This window comes from Nasonia vitripennis (assembly GCF_009193385.2).
Source record: "Nasonia vitripennis strain AsymCx chromosome 2 unlocalized genomic scaffold, Nvit_psr_1.1 chr2_random0002, whole genome shotgun sequence".
Classification (NCBI taxonomy): Eukaryota; Metazoa; Arthropoda; class Insecta; order Hymenoptera; family Pteromalidae; genus Nasonia; species Nasonia vitripennis.
This window is the reverse complement of record NW_022279608.1, coordinates 3736472-3758300: the sequence shown is the minus strand read 5'-3', so window position 1 is coordinate 3758300 and position 21829 is coordinate 3736472. Positions and strand designations below refer to the sequence as shown.

At 40.7% G+C, this 21829-nt stretch overlaps 2 protein-coding genes across 4 annotated transcripts in view; both read right to left on the bottom strand.

The window, feature by feature from the left end:
* LOC103315959 (kinesin-like protein Klp10A) overlaps positions 1–9122 on the bottom strand; it is a 435695-nt gene extending 426573 nt beyond the window's left edge. For 2 of the 3 annotated variants that reach the window (XM_031923908.2, XM_031923909.2), the window contains exon 1: positions 8561–9122. In XM_031923908.2, the coding sequence (XP_031779768.1) occupies positions 8561–8618 (58 nt within the window). In that variant the 5' untranslated portion in view covers positions 8619–9122. The remainder of the gene's footprint in view (positions 1–8560) is intronic. The other variant, XM_032601480.1, reaches the window with a different exon arrangement.
* An 8259-nt stretch (positions 9123–17381) lies between these two features.
* Positions 17382–20868, bottom strand: LOC116416230. The gene is made up of 3 exons (XM_031923911.1): positions 20464–20868; positions 17749–18892; positions 17382–17538 (listed from the first exon to the last, which is right to left on the bottom strand). Exons 1-2 carry the CDS (start codon positions 20788–20790, stop codon positions 18665–18667), a joined length of 555 nt encoding a protein of 184 aa, XP_031779771.1. The 5' UTR covers positions 20791–20868; the 3' UTR covers positions 17382–17538; positions 17749–18664.
* Between the last annotated feature and the right edge of the window lie 961 nt (positions 20869–21829).

Here is a 21829-nt window from a genome sequence, read left to right as displayed (position 1 = left end):
CGAAATCCGCGATTTTCACCTCTTAGAGCGCCCTCTAGATAAGGTTCCTCACCTTCGATTTTAACCAAACTTGCTGTAATTATTTGTTGTACTACCAGCAACAATAATCCGTCTTAAAAAAAGATATTATAGGTGTGTAAGCCGAGCACTTAGTCGACAAAGTTCGAAATTCGCGATTGTCACCTCTTCGAGCGCCCTCTAGATAAGGTTCCTCACCTTCAATTTTAATCAAACTTGCTGTAATTATTTGTTTTACTACCAGTAACAATAATCTGTCTAATAAAAAGGGATAATAGGTGTGTAAGCCGAGCAATGAGTCGACAAAGTTCGTAATCCGCGATTTTCACCTCTTCGAGCGCCCTCTAGATAAGATTCCTCACCTTCGATTTTAACCAAACTTGCTGTAATTATTTGTTGTACTTCCAGCAACAATAATCCGTCTTAAAAAAAGGGATAATAGGTTTCTAACCCGAGCACTTAGTCGACAAAGTTCGAAATCCGTGATTTTCACCTCTTCGAGCGCCCTCTAGATAAGATTCCTCACCTTCGATTTTAACCAAACTTGCTGTAATTATCTGTTGTACTACCAGCAACAATAATCCGTCTAAAAAAGAGGGATAATAGGTTTCTAACCGGAACAATTAGTCGACAAAGTTCGAAATTCGCGATTTTCACCTCTTAGAGCGCCCTCTAGATAAGGTTTCTCACCTTCGATTTTAACCAAACTTGCTGTAATTATTTGTTATACTACCAGTAATAACAATCTGTCTAAAAAAAAAGATATAATAGGTGTGTAAGCCGAGCACTTAGTCGACAAAGTTCGAAATCCGCGATTTTCACCTCATAGAGCGCCCTCTAGATAAGGTTTCTCACCTTCGATTTTAACCAAACTTGCTGTAATTATTTGTTATACTACCAGTAACAATAATCCGTCTAAAAAAGAGGGATAATAGGTGTGTAAGCCGAGCACTTAGTCGACAAAGTTCGAAATCCGCAATTGTCACCTCTTCGACCGCCCTCTAGATAAGGTTTCTCACCTTCGATTTTAACCAAACTTGCTGTAATTATTTGTTGTACTACCAGCAACAATAATCCGTCTTAAAAAAAGGGATAATAGGTTTCTAACCGGAACACTTAGTCGACAAAGTTCGAAATCCGCGATTTTCACCTCTTAGAGCGCCCTCTAGATAAGGTTTCTCACCTTCGATTTTAACCAAACTAGCTGCAATTATTTGTTATACTACCAGTAATAACAATCTGTCTAAAAAAAAAGATATAATAGGTGTGTAAGCCGAGCACTTAGTCGACAAAGTTCGAAATCCGCGATTTTCACCTCTTAGAGCGCCCTCTAGAAAAGGTTTCTCACCTTCGATTTTAACCAAACTTGCTGTAATTATTTGTTATACTACCAGTAACAACAATCTGTCTGAAAAAAAGATATAATAGGTGTGTAAGCAGAGCACTTAGTCGACAAAGTTCGAAATCCGCAATTGTCACCTCTTCGAGCGCCCTCTAGATAAGGTTTCTAACCTTCGCTTTTAACCAAACTTGCTGTAATTATTTGTTATACTACCAGTAATAACAATCTGTCTAAAAAAAAAGATATAATAGGTGTGTAAGCCGAGCACTTAGTCGACAAAGTTCGAAATCCGCAATTGTCACCTCTTCGAGCGCCCTCTAGATAAGGTTTCTAACCTTCGATTTTAACCAAACTCGTTGTAATTATTTGTTATACTACCAGTAATAACAATCTGTCTAAAAAAAAAGATATAATAGGTGTGTAAGCCGAGCACTTAGTCGACAAAGTTCGAAATCCGCAATTGTCACCTCTTCGAGCGCCCTCTAGATAAGGTTTCTAACCTTCGATTTTAACCAAACTCGTTGTAATTATTTGTTGTACTACCAGTAACAACAATCTGTCTAAAAAAAAGATATAATAGGTGTGTAAGCAGAGCACTTAGTCGACAAAGTTCGAAATCCGCAATTGTCACCTCTTCGAGCGCCCTCTAGATAAGGTTTCTAACCTTCGCTTTTAACCAAACTTGCTGTAATTATTTGTTATACTACCAATAACAATAATCCGTCTAAAAAAGAGGGATAATAGGTGTGTAAGCCGAGCACTTAGTCGACAAAGTTCGAAATCCGCAATTGTCACCTCTTCGAGCGCCCTCTAGATAAGGTTTCTCACCTTCGATTTTAACCAAACTTGCTGGAATTATTTGTTATACTACCAATAACAATAATCCGTCTAAAAAAGAGGGATAATAGGTGTGTAAGCAGAGCACTTAGTCGACAAATTACAAAATCCGCGATTTTCATCTTTTCGAGCGCCCTCTAGATAAGGTTTCTCACCTTCGATTTTAACCAAACTTGCTGTAATTATTTGTTATACTACCAGTAATAACAATCTGTCTAAAAAAAAAGATATAATAGGTGTGTAAGCCGAGCACTTAGTCGACAAAGTTCGAAATCCGCGATTTTCACCTCTTAGAGCGCCCTCTAGATAAGGTTTCTCAACTTCGATTTTAACCAAACTTGCTGTAATTATTTGTTATACTACCAGTAACAACAATCTGTCTAAAAAAAAGATATAATAGGTGTGTAAGCAGAGCACTTAGTCGACAAAGTTCGAAATCCGCAATTGTCACCTCTTCGAGCGCCCTCTAGATAAGGTTTCTAACCTTCGATTTTAACCAAACTTGCTGTAATTATTTGTTATACTACCAGTAACAATAATCCGTCTAAAAAAGAGGGATAATAGGTGTGTAAGCCGAGCACTTAGTCGACAAAGTTCGAAATCCGCGATTTTCACCTCTTCGAGCGCCCTCTAGATAAGCTTCCTCACCTTCGATTTTAACCAAACTTACGGTATTTATTTGTTGTACTTCCAGCAACAATAATCCGTCTTAAAAAAAGGGATAATAGGTTTCTAACCCGAGCACTTAGTCGACAAAGTTCGAAATCCGCGATTTTTACCTCTTAGAGCGCCCTCTAGATAAGGTTCCTCACCTTCGATTTTAACCAAACTTGCTGTAATTATTTGTTATACTACCAATAACAATAATCCGTCTTAAAAAAAGGGATAATAGGTTTCTAACCTGAGCACTTAGTCGACAAAGTTCGAAATCCGCGATTTTCACCTCTTCGAGCGCCCTCTAGATAAGGTTTCTCACCTTCGATTTTAACCAAACTTTCTGTAATTATTTGTTATACTACCAGTAACAATAATCCGTCTTAAAAAAAGGGATAATACGTATTTCAGCCGAGCACTTAGACAAGAAAGTTTGAAATTTCTCGTTTTGGGGATCGGACTTCGGCAGCGCCCTCTAAATCGAGTTCCTCATCAGGGATCATCGCCAAAACTGAGATTTAGCCATTTTTTAAGCAAAATAATCATTACCCATTATTAAAAAGTGACCAACTAGAAAAAAATTTTTCGTTGCTAGAAACGTTGCGAACTTCAACTACATTCAGATTTGCAATGAAGACTAGTACGGTTCAGATTTGCCGCGAAGACTAGTACATTTCAGATCTTTCTCACATGAAAAAAATCCATTAGTTTGGCAATAAACATATAGTTTTTTTGGTTAAAATTAATAAAACTACAATATTTTTAAAGTTGCCAAAATATTTTTGAATAATTTCAGAATTAAAAAAATTTTTATTGAAAACTTTAATTATAAGAAATAAATTAATATTAAATCGAATAATAACTTTTTAGATTTCGAAATTTTTAAAAATTTGTTTGGCAACTTTACAAATTTTGCAATTCTATTAGTTTTAACCAAAATAACTATTTGTTTTTTTTTACTAGTCTTCGTAGCAAATCTGAACCGTACTACTCTTCGTAGGGACCGACGATATGGACTTTGTAATCGTAAATTCCGAGGGAGCAAACCCCAACGGCGGGTCTAAACAGGTGAGGGGGCAAGCTGGAGGGGGCGTTCTTACGGACACCCAAAGAGCAAACCCGCTCACTATCGTGTTGGTGCTGGAGGACTACCCCGATAGTTTGATCACCCTGGAATTGCTCCAGGAGTTCCGGCGTGCGGTCAGACAGGAGTTGGACCTCCAGCCACCAGATACATGGCCAAAATTCGACGCCTCCTACTGTAAGGAGGGGGCTTTAATCCTCGTAGCCAGCAATCCAGAGGCAAAGGAGTGTATGGCCAACAAGATAGCTACTCTAGACTTACCCTGGGGTACCAGGCTCAAAATGGAATGGAGGGGGGGGGGGCTATTCCAACAAAGGATCAAGGTCATCACAAAGTTTTCTGGTCCGGCAGAGCGGCCGGCGGTGATCTTGGAGAACAATATTTTCAGAGAAAATGGTTTTTCTCTATCTGATTTTGTCCCTCAGTGGTGACCAAGAATATTGATTTGTCTCTATCGGTCTTCCCGAGGCAGGTTGTGTGGTGAGAAAGGAGAGAAAAAAACCTTAAAACATTTTCTCTTTTCTTCTCAACGAAAAAAAGGAGACTGATGTGAAAAATTTGTATTTATTAAAAACTTGTTGGTGTATAATTATGTATGTACAGTGTGAGATAAAACTTACAATTATGGAGAAGATCGGTATAAAATTTTGTCGAGAAGGCACTTCCCCACCGTGCGGCGGGGGGAAAGTAGGTAAACAGTGTTTCTCTCTCAGACTCGACTTGCTGCTCGATTCTAATTCGCGCAAGTCGAAATTGGCGCGGATCAGTGAGAAGAGAATCGATCAGCGGTCGTGTTGACAATTTCTTCCGCTATTGACGTTAGAGCCTGGCTTATGTATGTTTTGTTTTCAGCTGGTGTATAAGGTGTGTGTATACTGTATTTAAATTTTGTGTGTCTTCCTTCTTATTAATACCGTATTCTTGTAGGTGTATATGTAGCATTTCGGAAACTAGTCTTTTATTTAAATTGATCTCTCAGTCTTTAATGTGGTATTTTTCAAAATTGAAAGTGTGATTCAGATTGTTGACGTGATCGGAGATTACAGTATTTTTCGATTTTTTGTGTTCATTTATACGTATACACACATTCCTTTTTGTTTGGCCTACATACGTGGCAGAGCAATCATTACATTCAAGTTTATAGACAACGTTGTTTTCTAGATCTTTATCTTTCTTGTCTTTGCCTTTTATGATGATGTTTTTCATTTGGCTATTTATTTTCGGTACAGTTTCAATGTTGAGTCTTGAATGTATGACTGGTCTGCTCGTAAAAACCTTGAATATAGGGTAGGCTTACAATATTGCGTTTTTCATTACTGCTTATCTGTTGCCTTGACAATGTGTTCGATGTTAACATTCTTTTTCGTATATATTTGTTAACGAAGGCGGGTGGATAATGATTTTTATGCAGTAATTTTTTGACGTTTTGAATGTTCTTATCGTGAAATTTCTTGTTGGATAATTTTATCGCTCTATCGACAAGATTGTACACCATGGCAATTTTTTGAGACATAGGATGTTGTGATGTGTAATTTAAAAATCTGCCAGAGAAGGTCGGTTTGGTGTACCAATCAGTTACTATTTTATCATTGTCTTTAATCAATAGAACATCTATAAAACTTATGGAGTTATGGATCTTAGTCTCGTGAATAAATTGTAATCTATTGTTGTAAGAATTGAATGTTTTTAAAATTTCGTCGACTTTGTCATTCGGCACACATGTAATAATGTCGTCGACATATCGATAAAAGAATGTTGGTTTGAACGATAGTTTAGATAGGCAATCCGTTTCGAGATCATCCATGACAATGAGAGTCCATTGGTGTGCCAAATAGCTGTTTGTAAAATTTGCCATTGAATTGAAAGAACGTATTCTCCATAAGTAATTCACAAGCCAACAAGATTTCATTGAGAGGTATTTCAGATTTTTGTACAATTTGTATATATCTTTTTTCGATGCTCTTCTTGACTAATGATTTGTCAATGTTGGTATAAAGTGATTTTACATCGAGGCTGATTAAGCGGTGGTTCGGTGGGACTACAACATTTATAATTTTTTCTGTGAAATCATAGCTGTTTTCTACGTATGAGTCAGGTTTTTTGATGCTATTTCGTAATATTTTAAGAAGGCTTTTCGATAAACAATACATAGGTGAGCCGATTGTAGAGATAATAGGTCGTAAAGTGATATCTTTTTTGTGAATTTTAGGTAGTCCATAACATTTTGGCAAGGTGGTGTCTGTTTGTGTGAATTTGAATTTACTGTATTTTTTCCCGAAAAAGCCGTTAGTTCCAATTGTTCATGAATTTTTTAACTTTGTTCTGGATTTTTAATAATGGATTTATCGCTATTTTGGTGTATGTATTTCTATCTGACAATTGTAGTTTTTTTTTATGTAATCGGATCTTAGCATCGCTACGGTCACATTTCCTTCGTTGGCTAAAGTGAACATGATGTTTTTGTTATTTTTAATAAAATCTTTAGTGTCTTGTAATTTTTTCTTAAAAATTGTTTCTTCTATTTTTGTGTCTGTGTTGTGTAATTTGCTAAATGAAAAACATCATCATAAAAGGCAAAGACAAGAAGGATAAAGAAAAGAGAAAATGTCTTAAAGTTCTTTCTCTCCTTTCTCACCACACAACCTGCCTTGGGAAGACCGATAGAGACGAACGAATATTCTATATGTGAATAGTTTTGATACATTAACTGTCAAAGAAAGCAAATAGCTCAAATGGTAGATCAATGGATTTTTACGCCAAGGTTCTGGGTTCAAATCTCAATCTAAGTAAATTTTAAGGCTCGCTTTGCTCGAGAGACAAACTTGTAAACCGTGCAAGAATTGCGCTTACTTTGCGCACTTGTATCGAAATATACTATACTTACCGCTTAAGCTGCCAATGATTATTTAAATATTTAATTTTGCAAATCTCTCATTAAGTGATATGTATTCTTGCATACCAACTTTTCCAACTTTACCCTGCAGGCAGCGTTAATATTAAAATACGCACGGAACAAATAGCCAAGATTTTATATGCAATTTTTTTAGTAATGGATATATATTCCTGGTTTTATTGGTACTACTAAGCATCTTATTAGGAGAGCTAAAGCTTCATGTATCGACAATTTTTATATAAAATCTAATAACCCAAACACAACTTCATATAAGCTTAAACTTGATATATCTGACCATTATCCGATTATCATTGCTATAATAGTATATTATGATGCTAGTGCGGTAAAGTAGTGCGGGTGCTATGTTCCCACGATGGTGAAATCCCTTTACCCTCCCGCCCTAGTATCGTACAATATTTTATGAAACAAGGTGCATAAACCGAGATTTAGCAAGTGCATTTTTGCATGAGCATGACTTAAATCGAGGTTTATGCCACGATGTGTCATAAATGAATTAAATACAGTAAATGAAAAACCTTGTGTTATCTTGAATTACACAAAATTAATAAATACTGCTAAATCTAGGAACTGGCATAAAATTATGTCAATAACTGATCCAAACTTAGCTGTAGATACATTTTTAAACAAGATCAAGTTATGGATAAAAATAACAAAAAGATACACTAGTAGGAAGAATTGGATTATGGATTCTAAAATAAGGTCATGCAAAAATAGTCAGTAAACAATTTGTCATTAAATGTTGATAAAACTGTTTGCATGACATTTGGCAGCATTATATACAAGTATTGGAAGCGTTCTAGCTGAAATAAATGTTAAGATTCTTGATAAAAACATAACTAGGGTAGAAAATTGTAATATTTAGGAATAGTTTTTGACAGCAATCTAAAGTGGGATAACCACATGCAGCATATAATTGCTAAAACAAAATACCTAGTATATATTTTTTATAAAATTGCTAAATCCATGCCTACAGAGACGCTCAAAATGATTTATTATGCTTCCTTTCATAGTAAGTATTATAAGCCATGGTATAATAGCTTGGGAAGAAGCATATAAGATTAACCAAAATCAAGTTATGCATGAAAACACATTAAACATAGAATAACTGTTAACTTCCGAAGCTCTGAAACTACATTACAATTATCTCAAAGAGAAATATTTATCATCAGATAGTGTTACTATAAATGGAAGTATTATTATACCAAAAACAAATTAAAAAATTGGCAATAAAAATAGCTACATAAAAGCTATTACAACTTCTAATGTGCTTTCAAATAAACTCAAAGTGTTAAATCTTGACAAACATTCTCAAAAGATTATCAAGTTAATTTTAAGATTTTTTTATGATTATTTTTTATTATTAAGTTAATTGTAAGATTTTTCTATTATTGTTTTATTTTTCACTATTGTAAACCAGGCCAAGTATGAACTATACTTTGTAAATTTTTTTTCTGGTCAGTAAATAAATAAATAAAATCAATAAAATTGAAAACAATGTGAAATTTTGTATAAAATTATATAAAAACTTGTATGTTAAATTTCACTTAGTTTTACAATTTCTGTATATTTAATAAATTTAATGACAATTAATCTAAGCCAAAATTTATCAAACTAAATAGATATAGTTTTTAAAGTTGACAAATTAATCAATAAGAAAAATCATTTTTAAATTGAACAAATAAACTGCACAACTGCATTTTAATAAACTTACCATCGGTTCTTTTTATATTGACACTAGCACCAGCTTCAATTTTATGTACAGAATCCATTTTTAAGATGGAAAATCTAATTTTAACTCAAATATATTCTAATTTCAATGAAAAGTGAAACATTAAGAATCAGTGTATTGGTTATAAAATTTTTGTATCTTCACATGAAAAAAAATTGTAGTCACAATAAATTTATGTATGTTTATGTATACATACATATATGTATATGTAGCACGAAATGATTTTAACTTCACATTCATACAAGACAGTAATGGAAAAAACTATAATTTTTGTAATAAATTTAATGTTTTAAATCTGAAAAAATGTTGGATCATTTGAAATTGTTTATTTACATTCATACTGAAGATATAGAAAAACAGCTGAACATAAAATATCTTCAAGGAAACTGCATTATGTAGATGTTCTACAATATAAGATTTATAATCATGTCAATATATCATTCAAAAGCTATAACGACCTATGCTAAATGAAAAACAATAATATACGACACAATTAAGACCGCTGAGTGCTGGTGTTATGATGCTAGTGCTGCTGCCTGCCGCTAAGTGGTTCGTGCAGGGTTCGTGGTTGATGAGCTTTAGAATTATGGAATAATGGAATTCGATCAACAACAAACTCCGCAACGTAACTAGAAACTTTTACATAATCTGAAGTTAGCAATTAGACAAGGTGAAATCGCCACCTTCATAATTCATTTAGAAATTTTTTTTTATTTATTTATTGCTTAATAAGGTATCACATTATAATACGTGATAGGAAGAGAAATATTTTTAAAAATCCGCAAAGAAACAAAAGGGATTACCGCATCCCTGTTAAAAATAAATACATATTTTTTGTATATATCTTTAGTACGTACTAAAAACATGTAATTTGCCTGGTAATACGTATTAAAAATATGTACTGATTTGGGACTGACTATTTAAAATACCCTGCTAAAAAAGTCCATAGAAATGTGGGAAGAGGACGTCTAGGCTAGGCCAGAGATGGAACACTCTTCTCTTGAACAGTCACTTTATTCTCTCCTCTCTCTCTCTCTCCAGCTCAACCGACTTGTACCGTGGTCTGCGGAACTCTGCTCGGCGTCGGCGCTCGCTCGCAGCATGGCTGCTCTCTCTCTCTCTCTCTCTCTCTCTCTCTGCAGTCGGGAGGTGCTGCCACCTAACGTGGGGCACCTACAGTACTCCCCCCCGAAAAGGAAAAAAAAACTGAAAAGTATTTTTATTATTTTGATCGATGAAATTATGACGGAGAGAGATTACAACATTTTTTTGTGATTGCGAAGTGTCAGTAGCTGGAGAGCGTTTACAGAAGTTATGATTAAAACTAAAGATATTAGAATCTGAGATTACAATATAACGATTGTGTAAATTCTAATGATAACAACTCGCGGTATGAACTTATTAATATGAACTTAAGGTATTTACAAAGTCTTTAGTAAAGAGACAGTATTGTCTAACGCTCGTAGACTAACGCCGTGTGTAGCGAGATCTTGGCGAACGTGCGTCGGAACGTTGATTCGACAGTTAACAAACTTAAAATCTATTTGTTCGCAGGCGTGAATCACTCCAGCTAAGTTAGCTAGGTTGATTACTCGAGTTCTTTTCTTTCCCCACGTATTGTTTATGAGTACTTCAAAGGTTTGTTTAGGACCAGCACTGATGAGTGCATTTACAATATGGTAGTTGTAATTTATCCGGATCGACCGTAATTGAGGTAAATTTGAAAGAAGTAACGGATAATTGAAGTCCAATCCTAATAAGTTCAACTCGACTAGGTTTGGCGCATTGTCTATGATGTCTGTAACAAAACCTTTGAAATAGTCGTTGTTTTCGAGATTGAGTGTCCTGAGAGCATTCGTACGCAAGAATACTACTCGAGGAATGATCTCAGTACGGAATACTTTACAAGCTGAATAATTCAAGTTAAATGCTTCAGTGACATTGGACGGTGAGAAAATTGACATAATAAGATCGACTGTGTGTCTCTTTCTACCTTGAGAATCTGAGAAATTTAATTCTGCAAGGTGTGTATTGTTTTTTACGAAGTCGAACAGACGTTCGATAGGCACTTCTTGGCAATTGTTAAACGATAGAGAACGCAGAGAACTGCATTTTTTTCTGGTTAAAAACTTAAGCGATAAATTTTTGTTATTTACAAAGTTCAGTGATTCTAAGTTGGTTATTGTTAGAAATTCGTCGCACCCACCTGGAGTGCTGCCCAACGTGAGTTTGTTTATTGCAAAACTGTCCGAGAGTAAGTCGAAAGTTTTCTTAGAGACAGTGACAGCTGATAGGTCCATTTCGCGCAGACGAAGATACTTGTCGGGAATGGGCCTGTGGCTGACGCAGCGCCATAACAATTTGTTAATAAACGGAATTGCTATTATATTGACTGAAGTATTGAATGAAATACTAGTGAATTTGAAGTTATTGACATCCTCAAGCATTCTATTCAGACCACTGGGGTGAGAGTACCGATCGTAACAAGAGTCGAATGGAAGTGCTGTGCCATGAAATTGGGGGTCATCATGGCAAGCTGTGTAAAGATTTAGGAAATTATTGTAAGTAAGATAGTGAGCTAAGCGTTTGATCACATCTCCACATTGTAAAATGTCTACAAGAGGAGTGGGAAGAAGCGTTAATTTGTTGAATGCGGGCTGAGTGCTCGGTAAAGGTTCTTGCTGAGTGAATTGATCGGGTCTCGTTTTGATGTATGAGACTCTGCCTCTAGGATCTGTGAAAGTCAGTTCTTTTTTACCAGATTTGATCTGAATAGCGCATGAGGATGACAGCAACTTGCAAGAAATGACCGCGACGGAGCCCTTTCTTGTATTCTTAAGACTATCTATGGAAAAATCGGTGCACCCTTGTGCTGACAAGCATTCGTAGAGCTTTTTCCTAGTAACGCGATACAGGATGTCACGCAGGAAAAGTCGCAATACAGGTTTGTTGTTAACGAACAATTGAGGAACTTGAGCATCTTGGATGACCGGAAAATTTGACGAACTCGCGTATCTGGTGGTGAGTGCTCGTGTTTCGCGATGCTCGAGGGCTTGCTGAAGGAAGACTTCGAATTGCTCGAGCTCTAAATCAACTCGAAAGCAATCCGCACGCAGCTGCTCATCGGAAGAGGCATTTCTGTATGCCTGCAGCTGTGTTCGAGCTTCTCTAACCTTGTTCATGACTAGACGTTTAAATAATGATTATTAGATAAATTAAATAAGTAAGGAGCGTGAGAGGACTTAGTCGCTACACCCCAGCGCAAATGAGCTTGACTAACGTGAGAAAATTTCTCGTAACGTGTTAACAATGTATACTAAATCTAAATTGTTCTTTGGTTGAGTTTCTGAAACGAACGTTCTGACTTGAGGTTTACGAGCGAAAGAGATTCGTTTCTTAGAAGTCTCGTTTTGTAACAGAATCGAGTCCGAATGCCTATTCCTTTTTAAAATGTTCGGCACGAACTTCGTACGTTTGGGTGTATGAGGTTGTGGGGAAGGAATAGGGTGATCCATCGGATCAGTGGTGAGGGGTGCTGGACGTGTGTCGTCTGCTGGTTGAACGCGGTTAATATCCGTCGGTGAAGGAATCCTGATCGGTTCAGGAGTGGTATTTTCCTTAGTGCCGTCGAGATCATCTTGCAGGATGAACGCGGGCTTCACCCGTTCAATGTTGACTGTTTTGACAGTGCCATCCTTATCTATGTTAAAGGTGTGGTTCGCTAGATTGCGCGAAATTATTTTGTGAGGGCCAGTATAGGGCCGCGTCAATGCAGGTTTAATAGGTTTTTCCTGTAACCAGACGTGTGTACAGGTATCTAAACCTTGATGTGTGAATGGTTTGGTAGCTGTCTTGTGATTAACTGGAACTGGTCTCAGTTGTCTCATGTAATCGCGAAATTCGTTGTAGAAGACACGAACGTTCGGCTCTTCGTTGGTGAAGGGAGAGAAATCACCGGGAATCCTCATTGACTTGCCGAAAACTAAATCAGCTGGACTAGCATCGGTGTCTAAACGGATGCGCGTGCGTAGTCCAAGCATGACTGTGGGCAGTAAACGAACCCAGTTTTGGTTGTCTCCGTGGCACATGAGAGCTGAGTTGATGTCTCGGTGGAGACGCTCCACCATGCCGTTGGAATCAGGATGATACGACGAGGTTCTGATCCTGTTGATTCCTAGGATCGATAATAATTCTGAAAACAATTTGGATTCGAACTGGGCACCCTGATCTGAAGTGATCATCGTGGGTGAACCGTAACGACAGATCCAGTTGTCATGAAAAGCACGAGCTACCGTAGCCGCAGTGGTATCTGTAATTGGTATTGCCTCTGGCCATCTCGTGTAGCGATCGATGATGGTGAGGAGATGCGTGTAGCCGTTGCTGTGGGCGAAGGGGCCTACGAGATCCAAATGGACGTGATCGAATCTAGCATCTGGAGCAATGAAATGCCTGGGCAAAAACTTATTGTGTTTGGTCACTTTAGATTGCTGACATGCTGTGCACGCTTTGCACCAAGAGGCGATGTCGCGACTCATGTTCGGCCACACATACTGCTGGTGGATGAGTCGGGTTGTGACTTTGACTCCAGGATGCGAGGGTGAGTGAAAGTTGTTAAAAACTTCCTTTCTCAATTTCTTGGGAAGGTATGGACGAATGACGTCCTCGTAGATGTCGCAGTAAAATGCTGCGTGCGCGGATCCCCACGTGAGTTTGCGCAGCTTTAAGGGGTGGTCCGGCGTTTGCAGAATTTCTTTTAGCTCTTCGTCCTTTCCCTGTTCCTCGCTGAGTTGTTTGGCGTCGAACAGTGTTGGCAGCTTGAAAGCGTTGATGTTAGCGAGGACTTCCCTGATTTGTGGATCAGCCAAGAGTTCAGGATCGCTCCAGTTGAAAAATGCAGGAGATGTGAAAGCGTTGATTCTTGACAGTGCGTCAGCAACGTCATTCTCCTCCCCTGGGAGATACAGAATCTCCGTGTTATACTGGGCGATATATGACAATCTGCGTGAGCGAATTGCTGGCATTTTGTCGTGGCTCTGCTGAAGAGCGTAGATCAAAGGCTTGTGATCCGTATGAATTTTAAATTCTGCTCCTTCAAGGTAGTGATGGAATTAACGAATTGCTTCATAAATTGCCGTTAGTTCCCTGTCATAAGTGGCGTATTTCATTTGCGCAGGAGAGAACTTCTGCGAGAAGAATGCCAAGGGTTGCCAGGCATCATCCGAGCGTTGCTCGAGGGCTGCTCCCATTGCGGTATCGGAAGCATCTGTGATGAGGCGCAGTTCAGCGTTTTCACTGGGAAAAGCTGTAAAAGCTAAGTTGATGAGATCCTCTTTGCATTTGCGGAAAGCATCCTCAGCTTCCGGAGTCCAGGGAACTGGGCGTTTGTCTTTCTTCTTGGTACCTTTCAAGAATTCATTAAGAGGGCGTTGTGTCTCGGCAGCGTGCGCGAGTAAACGCCTATAGCTGTTCACAAGACCTAAGAATCTTCTTAATTCTTCGATGGTCCGTGGTAATGGAAATTCTTGAATCGCCTTCACTTTCTCTGGGTTAGGTTTGAAACCGTTAGGCGTGATGAGGTGACCCAGGAAAACGAGTCCAGAAACCCCGAGACTGCATTTCTCCAGGTTTACCTGCAGCTCGTACTCGTTGAGGCGATTGAGCACTATATCTAAGTGCTTCTGGTGCTCTTCTTCAGACGTGGAAGCGATAAGAATGTCGTCTAAGTAGACGAAGACAAAGTCTAGGTCTCCCAACGCCGAGTGAATATAACGCTGGAAGGTTTGTGAGGCATTTCGAAAGCCAAAAGTCATAACTAGGAATTCATAAAGTCCAAAAGGTGTAATTATTGCCGTCTTGGGCACATCTTCTGGTGCTACCGGGATTTGATGGTAGGCTTGGCGTAGGTCTAGGGCCGAGAAAATCTTCTTGCCGTGGCAGAAGGTCATGCAATCATGCATGTGCGGAATCGGGTAACGATCCGGGACTGTGATTAGATTTAATTTGCGAAAGTCGCCGCAAGGACGCCATTGGTTGTTTTTCTTCGGCGCCATGTGAAGTGGACTGGCCCATGCACTGTTGGAAGGCCGGCAGATGCCCAGCTCGCACCATTTCCGAAATTCCTTCTTCACTGCCTTGAGCTTCGCTGGAGCGAGAGGACGGGCTCGCTGCGAGACTGGCTGGCCCTTGGTGACAATGTGGTGAAAAACTCCCCTTTTCTTGACCGTTCTGAACTGGTCAGGGCCAAAGAATTGGGGATATTTGTTCACGATGTGTGCGTATTTATGGTTTGGAAATTTGCACTGGCTGCACTGACTTGACGAAAGCGGGAGCGTGCGTAAACTGATTTCCATCTACCAGTCTCTTGAGCTTGAGATCTGGCAGAAGATGGTAATGCTTCAGGAGATCGGCTCCTATGATTGAATGCGGAACATCCGCTATGGTGAAGTTCCAAGCGATTTTGTATGGTAGGCCAACGTCCAACTCGCGACGTTTGACGCCATAAATGTTGATAGTGGAGCCATTGACCGCATAGAGCTTGAGGTTAGCTGGCTTACCTTGCCAATTGTCTGGCTTGGGGACTACGGAAATGTCCGCGCCGGTGTCTATCAGGAAGACTTCATTTGAGAGATTGTCTCTCACGTGGAGACGTGCGGTGAGGTTAGACCGGCTGTCAGTCTCCTCGACAGCAGGATTCTTTAGTTTTCCTGTTTGTCCGTTTCTTTTGGCTGCCTTATCTTGTATTCCTGACCGGGGCCACGTTTCCAAGCACACGGCAGCTGACAATTACGCGCTTCCTTGCCAAATTTCCAATGGAAGGTGCAAAAGTTTGTGTTGTTGGAATAGCGCGGCTTGGATTTTGATCTGCCCGAGGTCGAATCGCGTCTATTCTTTGAATTAGTACGAGACCTGTTGTGACGCTTGTTTGACCTAGAACGACCTTGCTGTTCAGAATTGATTGTTTTCTGAAGTGCAGCTAATAGTTGTTCGAACTTGTCGACCGGGTAGGCGGCAGGCTGGTTATTGTCCTTCAAAGCACTGATGTTGTGTGACTGTTGAAAGATGTCGAAGGCCATATCTGCGCTTTTGACAAGTTCTGCTTCTTCTTTGTAGTTCCAAACCATTAGTCGTATTTGTGCTGGAAGACGGCTTTTCCAGAGCGAAATTACTGTATCTCTGGGCACTCGGTCCTGCGCTAGGCTGAGCAGTACAGCGAGGAAGTCTGATGGTCGCTTACAATCAATTTCCAGACCTTTGAAAAGCCTGTCTAATTGTTGCTCCGGAGTCTCAGCATATTTATCCGTGAGAATTTTTTTTAGTTCCTCATATTTGCAGCCTCTAACAAGAGTGTTCATCTTGTACTGGAGCTCGTGATGAATGTCTTGACTCAAGCGTGTGCCGACGAGGTTGAATTTGGCTTCGTCGTCATGGACGTTGTGAGTCAAGAACAGATCTTCCAATTGCTTGAACCATCCTTGAGGATCATGTTTGTGGAAGTTCCAGAATTGTAGATGCTTGGTGCCGTTGGAAGGCAGTGTGGCTGTCCAAGCATGGAGTTTCCTTGAAACTGATTTCGTTGTTGGAAGTCTGCTCCTGAATTGCTATGTGAAGCAAAAGGCAGGTCAGACTGAAAGGTGTGACCAGTTGAGGGAATGTTGCCGAAGACGTTGGGCGTTCAGCTGGAAAAACTATAGCAGGTAGTGCTAGCAGTTGTTGTCGTTGTCAGTGACGAGCTTGCGAATGTCAAGGTCGTTGTCATTACAGCCTTGTTTTCAATGACGTGATCCGTGGGTTGCTTCTGCTACCACGAGGCGAAGCATTCCTCCATGCACCTTTTAAATTCATCCATCTTGCTGTCAATCTTCTGGTCGATCGATTCCAGGATTTGGTCGGCATTAGGCGCTCGTCGCTGGCCGTCTGAGGGCCTGTTTTTGTTGGTGGCACCAGTGTAGTTGGTAATGGTGCTAGTAGTGCTTGAGGGCCAGAAGTACGAAGTTGAAGTTGGAAAATTTGATCGCTGGCTCACTCCACTGAAGTCAAAGCCTCCCGCTATGGTGCCAGGTGGCTGGCGAAAGCCATCTTGAAAGGCGTTTGCCGTACCGTTAGGTTGCAGGCCAAAGCCGGTTGCCATATTCGTTACCTCTACGTAGTCAAAAATCGTGTTTGACGAAGTGCTCGGTAATGAACCCGAATTAACGTGGGTGGTGAGCGATGGAGAGATACTTGGTTGGCTGTCGCTCGTGGTGGCATCCTGAGTGCTCTCGTTGCTGGTACTTGTATTCGTTGTCTTGACTGGAGAGTGGAATAACGACATTTTCCCGGGTCTTCTGAGTGACCTTGAATTACGCGAAATAGGAAGGAAAGTCTTGGGGACTAGCTTGCCCGACCTTAATTGTAAGCTAGACTCGTTATCGCTCATAAACGGTGGGGTGCAACGACCAGCCTAACTCTACGTTGAAACAAGCCGTAAAAAATTATTAACAGACTAAAGTGTACTCGCAGGTACATACATTAGCAAGGCAAAGACTTGTTCAACCGCCAACTAAATTAACTTATTGCTAGGTGCAAATGCAAAGGCTAACGCTACGCTGCGTTGCCAAACGACGTGGCTCTCGAAAAAGACGTGTTGTCCCTCCTGCGTAAACCAACGTCCGGGAGGAGGAAGCAACAGCGTCTGTTTGCGAGGGAGCCTCTTGCTTGAATTTATTTATTATCGTCGTTTGTTTATTTGATAAAAGAGGAAAATGATTGAAATCACAAAGTTCCTAGATAGGAAACGTAAAATTATGGAATTAAAGTTTGTAACCTGTATATGCCGCGGCGCTGAGTTGACCTTGCGGCGTGTGTAAGAGGACTCTCTCAACTAGAGATGATTGTTGTTCCTTCTGCGTGAACCAACGTCCGGGAGAAGGAAGCAACGTGTCTGCACGTGAGAGGCCTGACGTGCCCTAAGCCTTATGAAACTAAAAGAAGAACACACGCTTGTGTTAATTACGCACTCTAAAAAAAAAAATATATATATATAGATTTACTGAATCTATTCGTTGACGCAACGTATGCGTGACACTTCGACGAACTGTTGCAATTCGCACACACAGTTCTCGGAAACAGAGCCGCTTCGTAACCAAGATGGCGACTTTGCGGTGAAATTTCGCTCGCGCGCACTAAATTACCTGAGTGTGAGAATTTCGCACGTCTCGCCCCACACGACGCTACAATTCTGCCACTACTGCTGCCGATGAGGAGGTGTTGGTTGGGTGGACAAAAGGCGCCGGTGTCGATGGCTTCACGCAAATCCTTTGTTGGAGAGCGCCAAAGGTCACGGCCTTGACGCTGAGAAGGCGCCGGTGACGGTGGCTTCGCGCAGAAGATTTAGTCCATCGGCGAGGGCTTCCACGTTGTGCAACGTATAGTTGCGGGGAGACTATACGCGCCGGCGTGCCTGCGCGCGTATAGCTCAAAATGACGGCGCGTCGCTAGGACTTGTTGCTGCCGCTCTCGACACGAAAAGACGTGTGTCGAGGAGATCGACTTGGTTGTCGATAATGCTCCGCGTGTGCACCGGCGTGCCAGCGTGCACACGGGAGTGTGCGATGTGCGTGAAGAATGACGCAATCACAAAATGTCTTTGTCTGCGACGTGCGAGACAAAGACTCCGCGGCTGGAGAGACTTGCCGAGATGTGCGTTTCTTCTTCTTCTCGTCGGCGCTCGTCTACTCATCGTCGAGAAGCCTGCGTCGGGGTCACCAATGTGGGAAGAGGACGTCTAGGCTAGGCCAGAGATGGAACACTCTTCTCTTGAACAGTCACTTTATTCTCTCCTCTCTCTCTCCAGCTCAACCGACTTGTACCGTGGTCTGCGGAACTCTGCTCGGCGTCGGCCCTCGCTCGCAGCATGGCTGCTCTCTCTCTCTCTCTCTCTCTCTCTCTCTCTCTCTCTCTCTCTGCAGTCGGGAGGTGCTGCCACCTAACGTGGGGCACCTACAGAAATCGATAAGACCTAGTAGTGAGGTGGACGGATTAAGTACACTGAACACTTGAATAATCTTTTAAGTACCAAGGCTTTATTAAATAATATCGATATTAACTCTACGTGACCGAACGTGCGCTCTCTGTGAGGGTTGACGTTACTCTAGCCGGAGGAGCGTCGAGAGTCTCTCTCCAAGCGAGCGCAGTCGGCGCGCATGCACAAAGGCTTGCGGGCCTGACTAGAGAGCGAAAGTGTTGCTTTATTCCAACACTCCCTCTCACTTTTGTCTCGTTAGTCCCAGGACTCTTCTTCGTTTTCTTCCTCGATCTTATCCTCATCGGAATACTCTAAACAAAACAAATAAATCATTAATTATCAGGAATCATATTAGTTATTTTATAAAATAAGTTCCTATGTAAGGGCTCTGCTAGAGCTTTAGTAAAGATATCGGCAAGCTGCTCTCGGGATTTAAGCCATTCTACTGTAATATAGCCTCTGTTTACACATTCTTTAATATAATGTTCACGTCGTTCTACCATGTGTCTAAGCCTATTTCCGCCATTAATTTTAGCACATGATATAGCAGCAGTATTATCACATCGCAAAGTGATACGATACAATTTCTTTTCCAGCATGATTGATACAGAATTGTGTAAGGACATTGCCTCTTGACAAGCCTCGCTCATAGCTACATATTCTGCCTGACAAGTTGACAGAGCAACACTTTCTTGCTTGTGCGTTTTCCATGCCACAGTATTACCAAACAGCTGAATCGTGTATCCACTAGTGGTCAATGAGTTCTTGCAGTCAGATAGACTCGCGTCCGCATATGAAATCATCTTCTCAGAAGCATTCATAAATATCAAACCTTGATTTCGTGTTCCAATTAGATATTGAAAAACTGTTTTTACCATATTCCACTCGTTCGTGGTTGGATTGACTTGATGTCTACTAAGTACATTTACTGCATAAGATATATCAGGTCTCGTTGTACCTGCCAGATACAAAATAGATCCAACGGCCTCTCTGTACAGTCGATTTGGAAATCTTTCTTCCACATACTCGTTTTCCTCCCTCTCTTTCCTAGCACAGTTCGCTACATCGCTCTGTATCATAGGAGTATTCCTTGGCTTACATGTATCGAATCCGAACCTTTTCAGCATTTTATCGATAAACTTAGTCTGACTCAATGTTATAATATTCTTATCATAGTCTCTGCTTACATTTATATTCAGAAATTCCTTAGGACATACCAAGTCCTTGATTTTAAATTCTAAACTCAGGCCTTTGCTGAATTTATTCAGTAAACTATCACTACGTCCAGCTAATAATATATCATCTACGTATAGGATCGCAATTACAAAATCTGTATTCCTTCTATAGGTGTACAAACAAGGATCTTGGTCATGAGAAGTAAAACCTAAACTGTTCATTACATTAGAAAATTTGTCGTTCCATTTTTTCGGACTAATCTTTAAACCATACAAGGACTTATTCAATTTCCAAACGAATTGTTTTCTAATGTCATCGTTTACTTGAACTCCTTCTGGGATTTCTAGATATATATCCTCAGATAGTTCACCGTAGAGGAACGCTGTTTCGACATCAATTTGTCTAATGACATACTTGTATTTGTTTGCAATAGAAAAGAATGCTCTGATCAACGATATTCTGGACACCGGAGCATATGTTTCTCTCAAGTCATAGTTGTTTCTGTCCTTAAAACCTCGAATAACAAGTCTACCCTTGTACTTGATTCTTCTTCATTCATCATTAATTTGATTTTACTTTCTACTAACTCATTGATCAAACCAGTAGTTAGATTTACATTGGGAGATCTCTTTGTCTTAATTTCACTTTCTATTCTATTATCATCGTTTGATCTCATTCTATCTTTATTTATAACGTTCTTTCTTACCTTATCACTGTTGAACGTTGACGAAAGACAACTCTGACCATCAAAGAAGCCCAAGGTATTGTGTTTACCTCTAGAAACATCGTGCGTTTCAGCGACGACGCCGAAGATGTTTGGGACTCCAGCTTCCGACGTTTCGTCAGATAACTCGCCGTCTTCAGATTGTTGTCTTTCGGATGAATTTTCCTTCTCTGTTATAAAAGGACACAAATTAATATTCATGTCTTCAAGTTCGGTTACTCGTCTCAGACCAGGATCTTTCCCTTGAATAGGTGTAGAGACAGTCTCGCCAAGCAGATTTTCTAAAGAGAGTAATGGAATCCCCAACATAAGGGTTGCCTGGAGATTCCAATTCTTCAGAGGCTTCCCATTCTCTCAGAATGACGTTGCGGAACTCCTCATTGTCTGCACCTGTTGGTTCAACAATAGAATTAGTATACAATGTTTATCTTTTTATCAAGTATCTATTTTCTTTATTATTTTCTTTATAATTCTATTCTTTCAATCTTTTCTTTCTTTCTTTCTTTTGCGACGAGACACGAGTCTCGCACATATAAATATACATGAGGACGGCCGTGATAAACATAAACATGCGCAATGAGCGAATACACACGACGCGAAATGGGCGCGCGCACGCAACATTCACAAGGCGAGTCCGCACGAAGCGAAGCGAGCGCGCACGCGCAATAACCGCAAGGCGAGTCCGCACGAGCGCGAAGCGCGACAGCCGACGAACAGCTTAGCAACGACGCGCCAGGCGGAGCGAGCGGCGTACACGCTCAGACGTATCCGCACCGCGCGCCTTTATAAGGCGGACAGCGCAACACGGCAGACAGTTCTACTCGAGCTCCACTCCAGGTAGCATCGTGCGCACACGTTACTACAGGGAACAGCGAGAGATAGATCTGCGCCGACGAAGTCGTCTCGTGAGCGCACGTGACGACTTGGTAGACGAACCGAAACCCGTATCTCCGAACCCCGAAACTACGAATTGCCGTCGTGAGCACACGAGGCAACCCGGAACACCCGAGCGATATCGAGCCTCGTCTACGTGAGCACACGTGACGATACCCGGTGCCACCGTAAAAATCCTAACCAACAAAGCTATCCTTACGCCGACATCTCACGACTCGCTTTACCTCTGTGCGCACACAGGATAAAGAGAGGAACGAGACGAGCGACGAAGATTTGTGGAGCCGTGCGCACACGACTTCATAAATCCGAGGGATAACCTCAAAATCCCGTTACACTATCCTGGCCGCTACTGTGCGCCCACAGGGCGGTCGAGATTGTTGTTACGCAAGTCACCCGGATTGGTGTAGCTGTGCGCACACGACTCCACCGTACCGAATGAAATCCTAACCTTCAA